The 22,578-nt window shown below is 40.1% G+C and overlaps 1 protein-coding gene across 2 annotated transcripts in view; it reads left to right on the plus strand.

Moving 5' to 3' along the window:
• The window catches only part of PCBP4 (poly(rC) binding protein 4), a 48,214-nt gene extending 26,261 nt beyond the window's left edge, over positions 1-21,953 (plus strand). Inside the window, exons 2-13 of one of the 2 annotated variants that reach the window (XM_020803881.3) lie at positions 708-876; positions 1,041-1,064; positions 1,170-1,202; positions 3,056-3,172; positions 5,358-5,489; positions 5,965-6,093; positions 6,676-6,750; positions 11,292-11,336; positions 12,135-12,210; positions 13,712-13,764; positions 15,904-16,073; positions 17,386-21,953. In XM_020803881.3, the coding sequence (XP_020659540.1) occupies positions 766-876; positions 1,041-1,064; positions 1,170-1,202; positions 3,056-3,172; positions 5,358-5,489; positions 5,965-6,093; positions 6,676-6,750; positions 11,292-11,336; positions 12,135-12,210; positions 13,712-13,764; positions 15,904-16,073; positions 17,386-17,689 (1,269 nt within the window). In that variant the 5' untranslated portion in view covers positions 708-765 and the 3' untranslated portion in view covers positions 17,690-21,953. Of the gene's footprint in view, positions 1-707; positions 877-1,040; positions 1,065-1,169; positions 1,203-3,055; positions 3,173-5,357; positions 5,490-5,964; positions 6,094-6,675; positions 6,751-11,291; positions 11,337-12,134; positions 12,211-13,711; positions 13,765-15,903; positions 16,074-16,442; positions 16,880-17,385 lie in introns of those variants that run through there. The other variant, XM_020803882.3, reaches the window with a different exon arrangement.
• Positions 21,954-22,578: the final 625 nt, after the last annotated feature.

A 22,578-nucleotide genomic window follows, 5' to 3' on the forward strand; every position in this document is an offset into this window, starting at 1 on the left:
AGATCTCTTGTGGGTGTTTCTCCAAACATATGTGACTTCATGCTTGTGGTCTGAGAGCATACCTGGCGACAGAACCTATTTTCCACACTTACATGTTTCCATATTGACTTTTTAGAAGGTGTTAGAGATGTTACATTATCCATCTTGTCGTGGGGATTCAGCGGTGGGTGTGGGTGGCAGCGGCGACAGCAAAGAGTGATTTCAAACTCCAGCTACGCATGTTAACATGTTTCTATGGTTATGCAAGCAGTCAGAAAATAAGATTATATGATGTTAGGGCACCCTTTGTGTATTAATACTTGTAAACAAAACAGTAACAATTACAGGCCATATTTATTGCATCCAAAAATATGACTCTTTTGACTAAAAGCAGAATTACTTAAACTTGTAAAGAGGCAGAAAATATCTTATTTTTTCTGAACCAGTATTGAGTATATATCTATATGCCTTATTTTTGGCGTTTCACTTTCTACAAAAGTTTTTGTTGAAATTACATTTGGAAAGGCAGCTGTATCTGCTTGTGCAATGTTTCTCTTCATCCTCATTGTCATTGCTCTCCAGGGTGCTCTGACTCTGACACAGGAAGCATCAAAGGGTGTTATATGAAACCCAATTTCTCACTAATCACCATAGTCCTGCCAAGTCATTGGACTGATTTACAGGGAAGCTTGTAAATGTGAAGCTCTTTTCTCTTTGTGTGTCTGCAGATTTGGCAGCTTCAACACCTACTAGACCCAGGGTGTTGGTTTTCTTAGAAGCAGATCCATGCATTCCTACATTATGGCATCACCAGATAGGATGAGTGGCTCAGATAATGGAATAGAAGAGACAGAACTCAGCATCACCCTCACCCTCCGGATGCTTATGCATGGGAAAGTAAGTAAACTAGGGTTTTCTTTCTCAAATCTTGAAATGCCCATGCTTTCATTTTGGAGATGAGAAGGGGTGCTTTTTAATTTTCTGGTCAAAGATATATAGACTTTGTCAGATATTTGCTGGTCTATGCATAATCCAATTTCTTTTGTCTCTTGTTTCTATAGGAAGTTGGCAGCATCATAGGCAAGGTAGGACTTCTTTGAGTTCTGTGTGCTGTGGCTGCTGCTTTAGTTTTTTTAATGATCTTTGAAATTATTCAAGTCTGATTACCTTTATTGTCTTTCATCCTACAGAAAGGGGAGACTGTAAAGAGGATACGAGAGCAGGTAAGTTAAGTGTGGGAATTGCTCTGTTCAGAATTTTGAGTTGGTGATCAAAATTCTATTGCCTTCAGATGGAAGGTCTGCAAATATGGAATGGCATCAAATGAATTCTAGTCATTTTGTATACCAACAGTGTTATGAGGAAAGTGGAGAGGCATAACAAGAAATTAGAAGAATATGCAGAATTTGGAGAGAAAGCACAGTCAATCTGTACAAATGTTTGACAGCATTTCTTTACGTTAACTAATTATTATTATTTAGATTTCCAATGTGGTGTAATGGAAAGAACAAGGACTCTGGAGAATAGGGTTCGAATGCCAACTTGGCCATGGAAACTGACTGAAGGAGTGGAACGAGTAAAACTATTCCTTAAATATCTCACTTTGAAAACTATTAGGGTCATTACAAGTCAGTTCTGACTTGACTGCACAGAACACATTCAATTATTATTCAGCTGGCTGTATAGGCATCCAGCCGCTGAACAAGGAGTTGGGAGTTCAGTTCCCCACTGCGCATCCCAGAAGAGGCAGCCTGCGTTGCCTTGGGCAAGAGGTACAGTCCCAGAGCGCCCCCCCAGAAGAAGGATATGGTAAACCAGTGGCCCCCAACCTTTTCACAACTGCGGATCAGTTGGGGGGGGCTGGCATGCTCGTGCGGAAGCGTGTTGCACTCACGGTAGGCATATGCGCTCGTGTGCATGCACGTGGGCTGTATGTTGCACTCGCGGGGGTGTGTTGTGCTCATAGGAGTGGCACACACTCATGCATGTCACGCTCGTGGGGGCGCACTTGCGGGGTGCAGGAGATTTGTGTTCACGGCCTGGACCTGCTGAGGCCGCAGACCACTACCGGCTCACTGACTGGGGGGTTGGGGACGCCTGTAGTAAACCACTTCTGAGTATTCTCACCTAGAAAACCCTGTAAAAGGTTGCTAAAAGTCAGAAGTGTCTTGATGACACACAAATATTATTATTTATTATTATTCAGAAGTTCCTGTCTCGAGTGAATCAGTGTTTCCTCTTTGTGGTCTCTGGTATCATTCTTCAAAGTTTGCAGAAGACATTAATACTCCACTGTAACTTACATAAATGAACATCATGAATCTGTCTGATACTGATACTGTTTTTGCACTGTGTCTACATTTAAAAACCACTGTGCCATTTTTCAAAGATGTGCAAAATAAAATTTCCTATATTGATCCTTGGTTACTGTCAGTATCAATACTGCAGCATAGACAAACTCATGATGAGTTTGTCAGCTTTGGTTAAGCAAAGATCTGAGCTGAACTCATAATAAAGAAAGATATAAGAGAACAGGATTGGGAAGTAGCATCTATTATAAGAAATTCAGTTCCAATCATTATAATAAGATATAAACATTGATACTGATGAAAACTTTTCTTCGATGATTAAGGGATGTTGTAGCTGACAGGATGTTGACCTGGATGACTCTTGAAGTTCTGTGATTGGCAAGGCTGGGGTGGTATAGAAATGGGAATAAAATAAAACAAAATCCACAATAACATAGATGGGAACACCATTTAAAAAGCACAAACACTTCTCTTATCTTGTAATTAGAAGATTGCGCATTTGAAAGTCTTGTTTTAATTGACATTTGTGCTGCAAACATAAACTTCCTCCTGGAAGAAGCTTTCTCATACATATTTAATGGTTTAAAAATCAAGCTATAAGTCAGGAAGTTCCTGATTCTAATTTCAAGCTCTTTTCCTCCCTCAGCCACAGGAGTTCTTTAATATAGGGACTAATTAACGATATATGTGGGGGGAAATACGTTGGCAAAAATATGATAGATAAATAAGAAATTCTTATTTATACAACTATTCTTTTGCTTACTTAGAGTACAGCCCGAATCACCATTTCAGAAGGATCCTGTCCAGAACGGATCACCACTATTACAGGATCCACTGATGCTGTTTTCAGAGCTGTTTCCATGATCGCTTTCAAGCTAGAAGAGGTAAAGAAAACCAGACCATTGACTAGGCCCTGATTCTAAGTCCCATAGGCCTCATATAGAAAATCGGTCCTTTAAGCTTGGTGCAGCACTGGAAGAAATTTATCCTTTACCCACATAATGACTGAAATCTTTTTGTTTGGTGTAGTAAGTTCTACCAGAATAGGCCAATTGGATCAATCAACTCCTCTGTAAGTTCTATAGATTCAACTGGGCCTAGTCTAGTTGTGACTTAACTGGACTAAATAAGTCACAACTAGAGTAGTACCATTTGAACGAATGCCCTTTATAGAGGAGTTGACTCACTAAATCCCCACTGATTCAATGGGCCAGTTCTAATGTGACCTAAGCAATAGGATTTCAATTAATATATGACAAAAAGAGAACAAATCAGAAGTGTGAGCTTTGGGAAACTAGAATCCAGTTCCTCAGACCTTCTGAGATTGATCTGAGGAAGAAGACTGTAATTAGTGGCAAGATTTTTGTTTCATAATGGAAGGAAAGACACACAGAAAAGGCTGGTTTTTTAATTTTCTGTTTCTTATTCTCCAAAAATGAGCTTTTTAAAACCAAATGCTTCCTTTCAACAAAAGAGGGCTACACACACAAAATATTTTTTTAACATTTCTTCTCTTTCATTTGACCTTTCTTCCACCTGGCATCTGTCAAATTGCCTGGAAATTTTCCCATCAAATAGCACCACAAGGGCTGCTGTTAGTGTAACACTTTTTGAGCCGTACCAATATTTGATCAGGGTTATACTGATAGCCAATCAGAATGTCAAAGAAATGGAAAGGAAGAATCTGGAAGCTGTATAAGGGCCTGGATTGACTGGAACCCAGTAGGAATGTTTTCTTTGTTTCACTGCACTACTCTCCTGCCATGCTGGTCTGAAAGGAAAGAAGAAAGACATCAAATGTAGTGGGGGAGAAATCTCCCCATATTCTAGTCATGTGTTTTGGGGGTGGCTTTTGCCTTTATTTGCTTGCTTGCTTACTTTTCTTGCTTTTTGGAAGAGGGAACTATGTGTGTTTTATTTTTCACTTCCCTCTCTCTCTGTTTCTGTGCTTTCCCTATTTGGTAGATTTTTTAAAAAAAATGTTAAGTATCTGGTTAATTTATTCTATTAAAGGCATATTTAGGTTTTTTTTTGGGGGGGGCTGTGATTGGTTGAACTGTTGCTTGCCTTACAGTAGATTGATTTGCTGTTACATTGCCTACTTTTTTGGGGCAGTTTTACAGGTTCTTTGGAGCGTTGAAATAAGTCTTAAAAGGACCACTTTAAAGAATCATATTGTTTTTTTATTTTGTTATACATGCTGAAACTGATTCACACAACTATGTCTGTGAAAATGTTGCCATAAAAATTCACACCATGTAATTAAAATGGCTACAGTCATATCTAGGGGAGAAATATGAATCTGCCATCCTTAATTGAGCCTAATTACTTAGGGACTTGGACAAAATTAAGTTTCTGTGATGAAATCGACACAGACTAGAGAGGGAAGTGATGGCGCTGCGGGTTAAACTGCAGAAGCCTCTGTGCTGTAAGGTGTATAGATCTGCAGCTGTAAGATCGAATCCACGTGACAGAGTGAGCGCCCGTCGCTTGTCCCAGCTCCCGCCAACCTAGTGGTTCGAAAGCATGCAAATGCAAGTAGATAAATAGGGACCACCTTGGTGGGAGGTAACAGCATTTCGTGTCTAAGTCGCACTGGCCATGTGACCACGGAAGATTGTCTTTGGACAAACGCTGGCTCGGAAATGGGGATGAGCACCGCCCCCTAGAGTCAGACATGACTGGACAAATTGTCAAGGGGAACCTTTACCTTTACCTTAGAGAGGGAAGACAATTTGTCAGTTTCTTTCTGCTAAAAGTGAATTTTATTTGAAAAAGCACGGTACGTGACATAGTTCAATCATACAACTTGTTATCCTATTCCTATTCATAATCCAAGATAGGAGATTAGGCACTTTGACATCTGTACCATATTGGAACATTCTTTCTGGTTAACTGGGTTTTCATACCAAATATGAGGAGATTGAACTAGATTATCAGAGGGTAGCACAGTACTGACTTCCATTATTTGCCTAGAGTGGGAACTATGACACATTGTTCTGTTCACATATAGGATATCTTGAAAGAATCCTTCCAAATGTTAACCTACTCTCATTTCTTTCATTTCAGGACCTGGGAGCTGGGGCTGTCAATGGAGGAACTGTATCCAAGCCACCAGTAACACTGAGGCTAGTGATCCCAGCCAGCCAGTGTGGCTCACTCATTGGCAAAGCAGGAGCTAAAATAAAGGAGATTCGAGAGGTAAAGACTTTGGAAACTATTTTATAGCTGTTTCCACCTCCTGCTTTCCCTGCCCTGCTTGCTTATCTGAGAACAGACCATACTTTTTCCCATTCTTGATTTCTGTACCTTGGCTGCTTCTCTGCCTAGGTTTCATGGTTGCTTTTGATCCTATGCTTCCAGAATAAATCATTTTAAAATGTCACAACAGTTATTTTGAGCTAGAAAAACAATACTATGAACACCACTAATCTTTCCTGTTAATAATATATTTGTTTGCTTGCCTTGAGGAGATCGTATCTTAATTTGTTTGCGTGTGAATTAACCTTTGCATTGGAAATTATGACATGAGAAGTAACACTTCAAATAAATTGGATTTTTGAGGAGTTCTTCTTACTGTGACTGAACAGGAGATGTTTCCAATGTGACTGTTCTCAGACTTGGCTACATTTCCCAAAATGAAGGAGCATTTCTTTCTCACCCATTTTCATTCTAGACTACCGGAGCACAAGTCCAGGTGGCTGGGGACCTTCTCCCCAACTCCACAGAGAGGGCTGTGACTGTCTCTGGAGTTCCAGATGCCATCATCCAGTGTGTGCGACAGATCTGTGCTGTTATCCTGGAGGTAGGGTTCTTGTTCTTGTGTCTTCTGCCTCATCAGTTGGAGACAACATTCTGCAATATGTGATGCTTTCTACCACCAGGGAGAAGTAGTGCGGTGTAGCTGGTTACTCATCTATATGTATTTGAATTTGTGTAACTGATTTTTTTTAACTTTCTAAACTTGCATGAAAAAGAGGCATGCAGGGAATGTGGATGGAGAGAAATGTTTCTTCCATTCATAATTCTAGAAGGTCATGCAGTGTAAGTGTGTAGTGGGAGATTCAGGACATATAACAGTGTATAGTTGAAGTCTGGAAGTTATGTCCACAAGATGTTGTGATGGTTTCCTAGATAGCTTTTCAAAAGCATTAGATAGATTCACAGAAAATAAGGTTATGATGGTCATCTATTATCATGGGCCATATGCTTTTAAATGCACATTGGTGGGGAAGATTAGTGGGTATCATGGCACTCATGTCCTCCTTCTGGTTTCCCAAGTGCACTTGTTTGAGCATAGTGGGGACAGAATGCTGAACCACAAAAATGAATTTGCCCAATTGTTTTAAAAAGCTGTCCAAGTGATTGCTCTTTTGATTTCCTTCAGTCACCACCAAAAGGTGCCACTATTCCCTATCATCCCAGCCTGTCCTTGGGACCAGTTCTTCTTTCAGCCAATCAGGTAAGGGACACACAGATCCTCTTAAGATCATGTCTAAGATTAAATCTATAGGCCTTGATGTTGCTTTTAGCCCCTTACGATACAGCCCAAAATAACCAAATTGGAAAATGTCTGAATAACTAAATGTATGTCATCCTTCACTTCTTTCCTTCCTTTCCTTCATGCATCGCCTTATTCATGTGACTGTATCCATAAGAATAGAGAAACAATTTTACTTCAAGTGGATGTACAAAGGAGGGTGCCTTTAACTCCAGCATCCTGGTGGTACAAGGACCAGACTCTGAAAAGGACTGAAGTGACTGTAACCAAATATTGTAGCCATGAAGCTGGTCGTTTACATTATTTCTTATGTATTTCTTAATTGCCTGTTTCATATAATGAAATAACCAATGTGGTTCAATAGCTAGCAAGGTTGACTGGGTTTTGGGAAATCTGGCTTCCACCAAGCCAGAAAATTCATTGTGATCTACTTTCGAGGGTTGTGAGATCAAAATGGAGAAGAGAGCCATGTACACTACTTTGTGTTCACTGGACCAGGATATATTTATCCCCAGGCTCATCTTTCTTCCATTGAGCATACCTGCTCTTTTTCTCTCCTTCCCACCTTTATCCTTGCACCAACACTTCTGAGGTAAAAGTTGGACTGAGAGGGAGTGACTGCCTCAAGGTTACCCAGTGAGCTTTGTGGCTCAGTAAGGCTGTAGGCCTAAATCCAATGACTAGTCACAACTAGAGGAGATCCACTTCATTGGTGGGATTTACATTGAGTGTTTGGTTACCATTTTGCAGTTGATTTAATGGTTCCACTCCAGCTGAGACCAACAACTGGATGTAGGCCTTGGACCCTCTCACTCCTAGTCCAGCACTGTAACGACTAAAGACCACACTAACTGCTACATGGAACAGCACTTTTGTCTTTATACAATTTGAGGGAAGCTCTATTATTAGTAAGGAAGTGAGTTTGAGAGCATGGTCTCAGATTTTTATGTACAGAGATAAGATGTTTAACAACTTAGCAGCTTTCCTCTTTGCATCAGGCATAAATGAGGAATATGGAAATGTGGTGCCACTGCTCATGACATTTAAACTCATATCCTGCCAATAAAAATGCATTTTTAGGGAGCTGTGAATTACTTTTTAAGAAGGTTGAAGTTATTGTTTTTAATTTTTATTTCTATAGTTTCTCCATGTTTTGGCTAATAAATCCCCAAGTCTGATGCCTGAGAAAGGAAAAACCATGTTAGAATGAGAAAAAATTGAATCAAAATAAAGAAATTCATTTTGTCATCAAAACAAAGAAAAGTGCAATAGAATCAATTAATGTTTGTAAGGTAAAAATGGAATCTATGTTATAGTGAATCAGTTTGCAGGGATATGGCTACTCAGTACTTATACTGTGCTAAATGCTTAGAAGATTATTTGTTGTTTTGTTAAAATTATTTATCCCTGCAAAATTTAGGCTCTTGGCCGTTTATTTTCTTCATATGCCATCTTTCTTCCCACAGAGGACTCAGTGTAGCTTACAGTCAGCTAAATCATACAAAATGCTACTGAAAAACACTATAAAGATGCATTAAAACACTTAAATATAAAAAAATATTTTTAAAACACCATTAATAACACCTTTCAAATCTCATTAATGCATTGCTAAGAAATAGATGGAGCATTCCTTAACCTACCAACTCCACAAATTATTAAAATCGTGCTTGTAAAGGTAGAGCTTTGCCTGATGGTGGAAAGTAAGAGTATGGGAACCAAACAGCCCCATGTACAACATGTTGTAGCACCCCAAACAAGATGTAACCAATGCACGTGTCACTTTAAGCAGATCAAACATATCGAGCAACTGGCACAGCTAGTGCACTAGCTTTAACTACATCCAGACTCAAGGTTGAATCTAGAGAATACCCAAGCTGCAAAACTGATTTTTCAGGGGGAGTACAGTCCCATCCAGGAAATACCAAATTCCTATTCCCTGTCCTGCCTTTCTACTGGCCAGGAGTACCTCTGTCTTGTGTGGATTAAATTTCAGTTTGTTTTCCCTCACCCAGTCCATTACTAACAAAAGACACTGATCTAAGTCTGAAAGAGGTTCCTTGGAATCAGATGGAAAGGAGAGATAGGGTTGCGTGTCTGATGGCAAACTGTGGACAAGCTTTCCCAGTGGTTTCATGTAGATGTTAAATAGATTGGAAGACAGAACTGAATGCTGGAGGACACTTCAAACCAATGGCCATGGTATTGAACAGGATTCCTCCCTCACTACTTTCTGAGTCCAACCCTCTGGGAAGTATTGGAACCACTGTATAAAACAGTACTCTCAAGATCTATCCTGGAAAGGTGGTCCAGGATATCATGGTCAGTGGTATCAAAGGCCCCCACAAGGTCCAGCAGAACGTACAGAGACACACTCCCTCTATCAGTTCCTGGTGTAGGTCATCCACCAAGATCTCCAAAGCCATTTCTGTTTCATAACCTGTCCTGAAGCCAGGTTGAAATGTATCTATGTAAGTGGCTTCACTCAGAAACAAGAGAAGAATAACTGAATCAGTAAATGTTTGTATGGCAAAGACAGAATCTAGGTTAAAGTGAACCAGTTTATAGAGCTATGGCTATTCAGTACTAATACTTTGCTAAATGCTTAGAAGAGCATCTGTTATTTTGTTAGAAATTGTTTACCCTTGCAAAATTTAAGCCCCTGGCCATGATGCGTGTAGAATTGGTTTTAGTAAATGTTGCCACTCCAGCAATACAGAGAAGTATTAAGTGTTGGTTAAACATTAAAATTTATTTACCAGATTGCAAAAAATGTGTGAGCTGATGCAGAAAAAAGGTTGAGTGGCAGCATAAAATCATATTGCAGATGAATATAGATGACCATAGTGAAATGAATAAGGATGGCTGAGATCCTATACTGTGACAAATTACTAATACTGTACAAACCAAAGGTTGATTGATATCAACATACTGATTGAATCAGTTGTAAATCTGTAACACACTACTCTATTTTAAAATTACTTTAAAGATTATTTTATTATGCAGTGGCTGAAATCCTGTTGCTGTAAGTTGCACCGCATAAGGATGACATCAGCAACGGTGGTGATTTTTTTAGAAATTAAACATTTCTGAGTTCTCCTCTGAAGTTCCCAAAGCTCCTGTGTAATCACTGAGATTGTTGGGAAGCTGTTGAGGGCTGTAGGATAGGAAGAGGAAATCACTGCCATTGGTAAAGTCATCCTGATGGTAGCTATTTTAGGTAATTAAAGGCTTTCCAACAATGAAAGTAATTACATGGGACCCTCAGGACCTTCAGGAGATAACTTGGAAGTGCTTAATTAAAAAAATAACTATTGCTGCTGAACTCAGTAATCTTATAAAGCATAACTTATATAGCAGGATTTCAGCTGATGACAGTAATTGTTTTGAGCTTTAACAAAGAGCAATAAGTATTCATTTCTATTTCATTCAGATTGAGTCTATTGTAATTTAGTATTAGTGAAAAATACTGTATAAGTTGAATAAAACAGAAAGCCTAGCCAATTAAGCATGGAAATATTTGTTGTAGTTTGCTCTGTTGGGCAGGAAAGTAGCATTGGGATGAAAAATTATTTGGGCCACTTCTTAAAGAAATATATTTGTTTTACATTTGCTTGATATGAAAGATCTGTACATTCAGAAAAAGAATTACACAGATACATGTGTTTTTTCCTTTCCCAATTATTTTCTATGGTACAAGATGGAAATGTTTTATTGTGCTGTTTCTTTTTATGTTGTTGTTGTTTAGTCGTTAAGTCGTGCCCAACTCTTTGTGCACAATTTTTATTTTTATCTTGGCAAAACTTGTAAATAAAGAAATCAAAAGACGTGGGCTATTCCATAGTAAAACTATATATTACTTGTTTTTTATGTTCTGAGCCTGATTATTAAGCTGCTGATAGGATTTCTGTCAAAGTTTTATACTGTTTGGCATAAGCTCTTCTTTCTTATGCTTTCTTGTTCTACATTTCTTTTCCTATTTATTAAGTCAACACTGGGGAACTTCCACCCTATCGGGGGTTCCCCATCTGGTCTTCAAGCTTCTTCTGCTCGTATATCGGATGAGTGATTGGAAATAACAGGGTATTTAAAGTTTAAATATCCTTTAAATTAAAAAAAGTTTAAATATCCTTTATATTAAAAAAAATACCCTGCATAAAATTTTGAGCTTTGCTTTGAATGCCTGAAACTTGTTTCACTGGGGTTCCCCCTGAGCAGAACTGCATAGAATAGAGTTTTAATTCACATGCTTGGTGGGAAAATAACCTCCCATCCTGTTTTTGGTTTGCTTCATCCACTCCCTTGTTCCCACCCACTGCTAATATATGAACCCTAGATACTCCCCCAAGTGGAATTCGGTCCTTAAGCTAAAAAAAATTCCTCATCCCTGATTTAAAACATTTAACATGAAATGTAAGTCATCAAGAAATACAGGAAAAGTTAAATAAGCTCACCAGTTCTTCTTCTGATACATTTTGAAAGAAATGTCTTTCTCTCTTTTGTAGGGGTTCTCCATGCAAGGACAATACAGTGGTATATCTCAGGCAGAGGTAAGGCAGTCATTTCAGTCTCTGTGAACACTTACAATTTTGAATCCACATTTCCAGGTATTTCCATTGCTTCTCCAAGATTTCATCTTCCATTGTTCATCGTGTATTTTTGTAGATTTTGTCTTGTAGTAGGTAGTTTCTGGGTATCCATCTTGCCCTGTCAGTTTGTTTTTCAGCCCATAGAGTGGGTATTCTAGTTTAAGGAATGTCTGGAGTAAATCTATGAGTTCTGAATCTTTGTTTCGTGAATCTGAGCATGTCAGGTTATATTGGAGGACTTGGCTATCAATAGTAGACTTTGTAAGGCTGAAGGCATATAAGTACAAACAGACAGAGCAGTGATAGTGTCAGTGCCTGATATAATGGATCTTCCAGTACTCCCTGGTTTGTGCATTTGTGTAGATGTTAGAAGCTACCTGTTCAATGCTCTTGTGATGTCAGCTTGGACATGGTGATGTATGTATCTCCCTGCATATCTGTTTTGTTTTGAAAATTGTTGTACACATGAAAACAGACTAACAAAGCTACCTTGTTGGAAGTAGCTGTACTTTGCACTTCATGCGTACAGAATTTGGTTCCTTAGGAGTGGCTGCGTCCGAAAGCACCTGACACATTGCTAGGTGCTTCTTTAGGCTCCCTTTTATTCTCCTTCCCAGTCTAGGCAATGCAGTAGTGGTTGCTGCTTTTACTATCTGGCAAGGTAGGGCAGATAGTGCTTAAGCGGTTCTCTCTGTTGTCACATTAAATCTGGTAAATAGCTCTTGCTTTCGCACTCATCTCTTACATCTTCCTGTGTAGGTGACAAAGTTGCAGCAGCTATCTGGACACCCTGTGTCATTTTCTTCCTTGGGACAAGCTCCATCTATAGTAGCAGGTAAAGAACCCACTGAGGGCTCTGTAATAATGATCCATGAAACCTCTTAAGTTCCCAGAATCTGTCGCAGCAAACTGTGGCCATAAGTCACTGTGCAAAGGATCAATGAATGTTATGCAGCAATGCATCACTCAAGGAAATACTATTTGCAATAGTGAAAGAAAATTGTTCTGGAAAATAAGGACACTGGGTCATCAAAGCGCTGAATAAAACTTCAGCTTGTTTATGAAATTGTGGGGTCTTATTGTGTGGTTTGGAGAAGGTGAGCTTTGCTGATGCTTGCCATTTATTAAAATGGCTAGATCCCATGTGACAGTAGAACTACAGGAGGGAATGCCCACCTTCCAGCATTAAAAACACTCGCTGTTATGAAGTTAGAACACTACCTGGGAAGTATATCGTCTGGTATGGGCATCCAGAAAGACAAAAGGGGTGGCTACTACTATTTCTGAGAACCCATGAAAGACCACTTAAAAATGTAACAAAAGTCTTGGAAGCAAAGATATCTTTTCATGTGGGGTAAAGTTGATTCATACATGCTTGCAGACAAGGAAAAAGTATAGAGAGGTACAGATACATTCCTACACATTACGGAAAAGTGGCAAAAGACAGCAAGCCAGCTCATTTGTGCAAAAGAGGGCAAGGACTGATTTTACTTTATTATCAAAAGGTTATCGAAATAGTGGATTATCTCTCTCAAAGCTTTGCATTTACAATGAAGCAGAAATTCTTTTGACAGTAGTGATTTGACTAAAAGAAGAATAGGTTCAAATGAATAAATGTTTATTTCCAGTGGTTTAAAATACTTGCCAAAGTTAAGAGGGAAAGGTGGAGACCTTAGAAGTTTTCCTGTGTATTAATTACAAAAGTGTTGAAAATCTGGACTAAAATGCAGGAAACAGTGATCTCTAGAGATACCTTAGTTAAAATCCCCTGTTTCACAGGAGAAAATGCATATGGATGACTCTTTTCACAATTCATGTATATATGTAAACTTTTTATGGCCAGAAAAAAGCAACCAAAAAGAGAGAGAGAGAGAGCAGCAAATGCACATTTGAGCTAAAATGAGATCGTCTGGATAGAATCTATCATTATTTAAATGATAATGGTTAGAAGAGTAGCAGGAGCCAGGCATGTGGGGGAGGGGGTGTCTCTGCATTAGGCAGAGAAGGCTGGAACGGGCTGCCTTTGTCTAGAATGCCATGGGGGCTGTCTAAAATTAGCCTTGGGTAATGTGACCTAAGTCAAATGAAACAAAACAAAAGCCTCTTCTTGGAGCTACAGCTGATAGCTGCAGTAGCTGGGAAGCCATCCCATTTTCTTTGATCTTCAACCTGCAACCCTTCTTTTTCTGACTGTAGGTTCTAGAAAGGATTTTTAAGATGCTGCACAGAGCATTTATTCTGTAGTCCCCTTCTGGGAAGTCAGGATAGTTAATGCTCAGCTTAGGAAACAGCCAGAAGAACCCTAATAATGCTGTTTTCTCTCTTTCTCTCTTCAGGCCTGGACACAAACTCTCAGAATAGCTCTCAAGAGTTCTTGGTTCCCAATGATGTAAGTATGGCTGCCAGACCCAGAGCATCTCATCCCCTAGATTTCAGGGCCAAACTCTTGAGGCCTGGGGAATGGATGCCAAAGCCTAAGTCTCAGGCCCAAAAAGGCCAAAGCCTGAGTCAAGCTTTGATGCAAGTTTTCTTTCCATGCTAGGATTTTTATTTTTATTTATTATTTATTTATTTAAAATATTTTTATCCCATCTTTGGCCCCAAGGCGGCATACGTAATTAAAAACACAATATTAAAGGCTAAACGATATTATTCAAACATTAAAAAAAGAATTAATATAATTTTATTTTATTTTATTTGCATTGCTGTGGCAGTGTCTCCTTCCATGCAATTCCTCCTGACTCACTCCAGTGTGAAGGTTTATTGTAATTCCAGGATGGCCAACATCAGTCAGTCTGGAGACCAAGCGTGGGCTGCACTAGACCTGAAAGTAGCAATCAGAAATTTCCAAAACCAAATTGACAACAATGAAGTGCTTGGGCTTCAACTCTCGATGGTTAGGTTAGGCTTGCTGGAGGAGGACAAACTTTTTTATTCCAGAACTGCTCTGTGCCTGGAGACCATCCTGTTCCCCCACCACCCCACCACCATTTCTGAGAAGGCATTAAGCAGGTATTTTGTTCACTATACAGTAGTACTATGATAGAAGCCCATCCCTTCCCTTCACTGCTCACACTCCCAGGCGTCTCTGGAGAGGAATTTTCTTGAAAAGGAAGCAAAACACTCCTTAGTGTCTTGATGCACAGCCATCACCTGTCTCATAAAAGGAGGCAAGATCTAGCTGAGAGTTGTGTCAGAATCTGAAGTCATATTTCTCCCCTTTGTGCTACAAGTTAGAACATAGAGTGTTGCCTTGTACCAGAACAGAATAGTGGTGCATCTATCCCAGTATTGTTTACTTGGACTAGGGGCGTGATTTCTCTGACGTCTCAGACAGAAAAGGGTCTTTCTCATAACTTGCTATCTGATCCTTTTAAACAAGGGCTGCCAGATTCTGAACCTGAAACCTTCTATGTTCAAAGCAGGGGCTCGACTATTGATTTGTCCCTTTAGAAGAAACAAGTTCAGCAAAGCCCCAAGTGGTCTCTCTGCTTAACTCTAGAATGTATGGCTGCTACCTCCATTTCTCACGGGATGGTATCCTTTCTCTATCCTGTCCAAATATTATTCTTTTAGATTACAGCTTTTAGAATTCCTCGGCTCATATGCCTTATGGCTGTTTTGTCTGTTTTAGACAAAACAGTAATCTAAAAAGTAACTTTACCTAGCTGCTACATAGGTAGTAGGTTGCCAGTTTCTCTACAGACTTAATTCCTGTGCCTTTTACAGCAGTCTATCACAGCTACAGTAAGTGGGTGAAACTTCCCATTGTTCAGAGGTAAAAAGATAATAAAGTGAGAAGGTTGGCCATCCTGACAGAGGAATATGAGAAAGTGGGGGGGGGGGCAGGGGAAATCACTTCTGGCTCTTGAATCCAGGTTACCACATGAGCTGTCCTTTGGTCTCCCTGTGTCTGTGGAAGATAAGGCCCAGAACGGGGGAAGTGTGTTAAACCAGGGAGGAATGCACCAGAGTGTCTTGCGCTCACCCACACAGCTGCCACAGTATGCCAGGCCTGCTCTACAGATGTCAGCACATGCTGCTGGGCACATTACACAACAGCGGACTGTTGTCGGAGGCAGGAAATGAGTGGGCGAAACCAACGTTGACCTTTATTTCTGCTCTCCATCCCTGCCTGACAAAAGTAGTAGTTTCTGAGAATTATGGTTAAAGAGAAAGCCTCACAAAACTGACCTGGGTTATTAATGAAGACCAGTTTCTGCCACAGTGTGGTAAAAACCCTGAACTACAAGACTCTGAAAAGTTTTTAATGAGCAATCACCCTGCTTCTTCCACTGAATTTGTGTGTGTTTGTGTGTCCTGATGATGACATTCTTGACTTACAACTTTGTTTTGTTTCTCTACAACTTCTTACATCCTTTCCCTTATCACAGGAAACCTGCTTTATGATTCCTAGGCATTTGTTACCTATTTAATGACTCTCCTCAGCCCAGAGTAAATTTTTGATAGTAAGGTTTCCTATATGCCATTCCAGTCAAAGCCTGAGCCTTCCCTTTCTCCTTCCCAGCTCATTGGCTGCATCATTGGCCGCCAGGGCAGCAAGATCAGTGAAATCCGGCAGATGTCCGGAGCCCACATCAAAATTGGGAACCAGACGGAGGGTTCCGCTGAACGTAATGTGACCATCACAGGCACACCAGTCAGCATCACCTTGGCTCAGTACCTCATCACAGCCTGGTAAGAGCCTTTAGGACTCAGGGGTGGAGTTACTGTGCTCAGATCTGTGGGGATACCGACGTGGCTCCTTCCTGCTATGCCTAAGCCCCTAAAATGGACTCTTGTGTGGCAATCAAGTGGTGACACTGTGGGTGAATTGTTAACTTGCCAACGCTCTGCCTTTTGCTTAATAAACAGGAGCACCAAACACAGCCACATGTGGTGGTTCCATTACAAAGTTACCAGCCTTTTGTATTAATGTCTGTCCTCTTCCAATCCAGTAGACAGCAACCATGCTTTGAATTTCTCATGAGGCAACTTAATGTTAGTAACATTACCTCCAGGATTTGAAGCAGATTTTGTTCTGATCTGACACCACTTTTCTTTCAGTTCCCTCTTGCAGGAAGAACTGCTATATACAGTGTGGAACTCTATCACCCTACCCAAGAGATAACTTCCCTTAAGTGGACTATAGAAGGGCATTGTCATGGCTTGTTATTAAAACTTGACCCTTGCAATTCTTCACGCATCAGGAAATAGCAGTCATTCACATTTCCTGGATTACCACCAGCAAGGGCAGAAATCCAAAATATGTAGCTTGTCATGAACTGATGCACTTGCCTGTCTATAGAATCAGTTTTCTTGTGGTAATTATTTCCGAAACTCGTTTCAAACTTTTGCTGTGTTTATGCATTCATAAGAAACTGACCCCCACCATTTCTTTCCTTCTGGGAGAAGTAGACAGAGGAACTATATGGTGGCTGTTATCTCAAGTGGTTGAAGGTCAGGTTTCCACAGAAGAATACAGTAGTCAGTGAATGACCCCAGAAAGACAAGGCAGTGATGCTTGCAATACTATGGATGCTGTGATTGTGTAAACAGAGATCACGACAAGATGCCTTACAATAAGAACTTTGACCTCTGAATATTGACTGGAAAAACAACCTTGCTTGTCATAGTAGAGGTTTTCATCAAAGCTAATGCATGAACATAGTCACAGAGGGAGAAGATTCTAGAGGAATAGACATTTTCTGGAGGCAGAAATTGAGCATATTGTTTAAAAGGTCTGGTCTATGTGTACCTGTTCTTCTACACATGTCATTATGCATGCCAGTGCAAACACGTGTCTATGTTTATATGCATATCCATACGTGTATGTATGCATGTATGTAATACGCAAACTGTACCTATTCAGCCACACTTATGCTATGCAAGCATGTACCTGTATACAGCAGTACATATACACTAAGGTATATGTCCACACGTATCTGTATGTGTGTGTGTAAATGTGGGCCTGCATGGATCTCATTCTTTCTCCCTTCTTGTTCTTCAGTTTAGAGACGGCCAAATCTACCTCCCAGACGCCCCCCGTTGACCTCGGCATGACTTTCTCCCAGCCCCTCACCCCTTCGCCAGCCCCAACGCTGACAGCAGTGGCCGCACCTCCCCCAGCCTTGCTTGGTGCCCCTTATGCCATCTCCCTCTCCAACTTCATCGGCTTGAAACCTGTCCCCTTCTTGACGCTGCCCCCTTCCTCAGCAACGGGGCACAGTGGCAACCTTGCCACATACACGACCAAGATCTCCACAGTCAATGCCAGCAAGAAGGCTGAGAGACAGAAGTTCTCCCCATACTGAAGCAGGAAGGTGGGCTGTGGGCCAGGGAGGGGAAATATTTGGGGGCCCTCACATGCTTTGTTAGATGGTATCAGCATCAGGCCACTTCCAAAGCAGGACTACATGGGGGGGGGGAAACTAAGTAAGGTGTGAGGGGAAAGCCAACTTTATAAGAAAGTAAGGGAGTAGGAGAAAGTATAACTTGGAGAGCTGTTAAAAGCAATGCTCACCAGAAGTCAGTCAGAGGCGTTATTCTTTTGTGTAGATCCCATCTGTCCTGCTTGAGATGTCTTGTGGCAGGTAAGACCATCTGAACATCATGGTTTTGCCTCTGTTCAACAGTGTCTCCTTCATATTTGGAAGTATTATTTTCCTTTACCTTCCATAAACCTTTCTCATCTGTTTCGGGAAAGAGCTCTCTCCCATTTGATTTCCTAGTATGTTTTCAGGAATACATGTTGCATAATGAGAATTTGACAACCCAACAAATTCTTTGTATTATATTGAAAGAGCTAGTGGTCTTGGGAAAGTTCTCACCTTGACTGTGGCAGTAGATTGAACCTGTTGTGACGATAGTAAAGAATATGCTGTGCTGCTATGTCTCATTGATTGCATTTTCAAGGACAGAGCTGGAAGGTGCTACGATTTATATGACATTACTGGAAGCTGTGTAGGACAGAGATGTAACAGAAAGTGTCAAGAAAACATGTTGGTCCACTGTCTCCAGTGTAATTCTCATTTGTCTTGTTACAACTAAATAAGAATATGAAAAAGAGCTTTCGTGACTTCCAGCCTGGCCCTCAGTATCATATAGCAAGCATCATTAATCTAGTATCCTTTGTCATTGCATTGGTCTACCAATCCTGTCACCTCCATCAGTTGCCTGAGGCTCTTGTGAGCTTTACTCTGACACAGCACCAGGTTGCAGGAGGCTGTCATTCATGTGTCTGGATTTTTTGCTTCCTCCTATGGACTTGCTACAATAATTTTAAAAAGGAACTGAAGGGAATAATTCTCACCAGATGTTCCTTTCTTGTTGAGAGAAGCTGGTACAGCAAACCATGAACATATACTTGGCTTTCTTCTCTGGAAAACTGAGCAAATACTAATCACAAGTAGCTTTGCTCTGCAGTCACATTAATTGCTAGCATTGAACGCCAATCTCAACTGTAGAAATATGGGTGACATTTGGGCCCCCATTATTTATGGCAGATACCTCAAGAAATCTGTCCTTTTCAGGACATGTAATGTCATGTCTTTCCAATAAAGCACCTTTGAATTGACCTGTTGCTTTTTTGGGGTGGTGTCTCCAATAAGCATGTGCTAATTTTGCTTTTATCCCTTATAGTTCAACCCTAGCCATGTTTCTTCAGAAATGGATCCCACTCTTTTCAGTGAGCATTACTCCCTGGGATCCACTGGAAACTGCCTTATTATGATTCAAACCACTGATCTATCTAGCACAGTATTAAACCTAGAACAGCTGCTTCCCACAGTTTCCATGGAGTTTGTTCCCAAACTTTTGTAGAGGAAGAGACGGAGGACTGACACTGCGACTTTCAGAACGCAGAGCTTGTCATCCACATCTGAGCTACAGACCTTCCCAGGAGGGAGGTTTACCTCTTGCCATGTGTCAATATCATAAGGGTCCTTGTTTAGTCAGAATATGTCTGTGTAAGTGAAGAACAAGCACCCGGAGGTGCATGCTGAGGCATATACCCGTATTTTTCGCTCCATAAGACACAACTTTCCATAAGACGCACCATTTTTTTTAGGAGAAGAAAACAGGAAAATATAATCTGTTTTCTTCGCTCCATAAGACGCACAGACTTTCCACCCCCCTGTTTTGTGGGAAAAAAGTGCGTCTTATGGTGCGAAAAATACGGTACTTGTCTTAACAAATTCAGGATAAAGTATGTCTAGCACTGATACTTGTGTCTTAGACAGGCTGTCATTCTAACAGTATATAATTCACAATGCATTCAGTATTCAGTAATTCTATCTCAATGGATTAAATGTACCATACAGTGAAGGAACCCCACGGCCAGTTGTTAGCTGAGTTGCAAATCTTTGTAACATCAGTGAAAAGTGTCTGATTTTCTCCTAATCTAAATTGGCATGTTGCATTTCTTCAGACGAATACTGAAGCATTAACTGAAAATTATTATGTTCAAACAACGCGAAATGTGACTGTTGAATGAATCAGAAAAAAATAGATTTTTTTAAAAAATATTCATTTAATTTGGATTTTGTCCAGACTTTCATGGTGAAATTCATCTCCATGTGAAGCTCTAAAAGTCCTAACATCCAGTGCCTGTTTCAGGCTCACTTTTGCAGCACATCTGGTGTTTTTTCTTAGGAATCACAGGTAACACACAGAGCTCTAGCTGTGAGCCTAATCAATTGGGTTGCTATAGCAAAACTAGCAAGGAAAAAAGTTTGGAAAGATCATTTAAGAAGTAAGTATAGGGTCATGATGAAGCCATTTCTGAGTACTCAGGGGTAGAAGGATGTTCTAGGACCCAGAGCATTGTTCCGCTATTACTCATTTAAGGATAGTTTAAGCATATTGTTTAGAGATGGACATGAATTAAAAAATAAACCATCAAATTCATTCAAAAATCGCTAATTCGTCTATTTTTATTTCTACAAATCAATGCCCCTGACAAATATGAATCAATGAATTTTTATTTGTCTATTTGTTTGGCTATAAAATGGCTCCCCGAGCACCTAAAACACCAAAATTACAGGGAGGCTTCCTCTGACTCTCCTCTATGATTCCCTTCAAGTTTGGTGAAGATTGTGTTTCCCCCAAACCAGCTGCTAAAGGGCATTTTTTTCCTGGTGAGGCCCATTTTGTGAGTGTATACCATGGATGTCTGTAGCCCAGTCGTCACTAAACCTGGAGGGATTGTAGAGGAGAGCCAGCTTCTCTGTGATGTTGGGGTCACTAGATGCCCGGGAGAAACTTTCCTGGGGTGCCCCCCCTGTGGGTGAATAACCCGGACGTCTGATACTTAAACCTTGCCAAACATGGAGAGCTTGTAGAGGAGAGGCCAGGGAAACTTCCTTGTGAATTTGGTGTCTCTAGGTGCTTGGAAGACCATTTTATTGGGTTTTAAAGTAAAAAACAAATTGACAATTTGATTCATCAGGGGGAAAAATCATAATTCATGATTGGGCAATCTTGATGAATCATGAATCAAAATGAATCACCATTTTTCTGATTTGTGCCCATCTCCAATATTGTTATATTCATTCTTGTTAAAAGTGGTTTTCCAAGCTCTGGATTGGGGAAAAGAGCAAACTGTTGTAGCAATACCTGTGTAGCAATACGAGCTATTTAGAACAAGGGCGGTGAATCTTTGGGTCTCCAGAAGTTTTAGACTTCAACTCCCAGAAGCTCTAGCTAGCATGCCCAATTGTAAAGGATTATGGGAGTTGTAGTGCAAAACATCTGGAGGGCCAAAGGTTCTCCAAGAGGCAATAGTGTCTCTGTATACTGACTGATTTTCCCTCTAATAAATTTCCTGGTACCAGATACTTGGTACTGATCACATGTGATTAACAGCCTATGACATCAAAAATATTATAGGTTCATAGAACAAATGCAGGAGTAGACAATATAGTTCAAGGCCTTTTCTGTGGCTCCCTGAACAATACAATGAAAATCTGCTAGCAAACCTTGCCACTGATTTTCACCAAAAAGCAAGTAATTACCTTTAAAACAAAATGGAAATATCCATTTTAAAAAATTTTTCACTGTTTGGTACTAAAACAGAGCAGTCATGCATGACAACAGTTGTCAAATGAACATTATCTACTTAATTTAAAGCATTGTTTCTGGCATGTTGCTGAAATTTGGCAGGGAGGCAACCTGCAGTGGGTTCAAGGGAGTGATAGAATTGACTCTGCTGCCCACTGAAAATGCCCACATCTGATCTGGTGAGTCAGATTCTCAGAGGATGTAAATCAACATTGATGCATCTTAGTATTTTAATTCTACAAGTCATGGAGAGAATCAAATATTTGTGCTCCTACAGATAAACCAACCATTTGTTTATTTGGCATTGTATCCCGGCTGGTACAAATCTCTTTTAATTTCTCCTCTGTCACTTGCAGGCAGAATGTTTTCATCTTTTCATGCTATTCTGAGGAACTTCCTGCCCCTTCCCCCATGATCCTCTTTGGCTTGTTTTTGAAAACGGTGTACATATAATTCTTTATTTTTCCTCCTTTGTAACTTATCATTGATTTAATAAAAATGGAAACTTTGTCAACTCAAGAGGCAATGTGATTAGAATTTTGTACAATTATAGGCAAGAAAGCCTTCCAAAAACAGCTATTTCAATGGCTTAATAAAAGGGAAGAAAGATAAGACTTCTGCAATGTTTTACCTAAAGAAGGGGGAAACAACTATAGCTAAAATTACCAGATTTTCTTTTATGGTAGCTGAGCTTGTATCCTTTTAAAACATCTGAATGATGGAAAATCACCAAGTTAAACTTCTGGGGTTGCAGTGAATGCCAGGGAATGGTTGCTCATTTGATTTCTTGCTTCTCACAGAAGTTTAAAAGTGAAGAGGCCTTGCTAGGAGTGAAAAAGGCAGCTCTACAGTGTGTTCAGAGTCATATTTTGATGGACTAATAACCACTCTTGTTACTAGTTATATCCCGATCCTTAATAAGATAATAAGGTTATTACACATATGAAATGTATATGGAGTGGTGAAGGGATGCATTCTCTCATGCTGGATAAATAGTCTTGGAAGATCACATGTTTATCATTTTGGATAGATTAAGGAAAATCACACCAAAGTTCCTGCTGTATAGCAAGGTCATTCATACAATAGAGCCCTGCAGGCACAGATGCCACAAAGTAGCCATTGGAAAAGGTGTTTATTTGTCACA

Source organism: Pogona vitticeps, chromosome 2 (assembly GCF_051106095.1).
Source record: "Pogona vitticeps strain Pit_001003342236 chromosome 2, PviZW2.1, whole genome shotgun sequence".
Taxonomy (NCBI): Eukaryota; Metazoa; Chordata; class Lepidosauria; order Squamata; family Agamidae; genus Pogona; species Pogona vitticeps.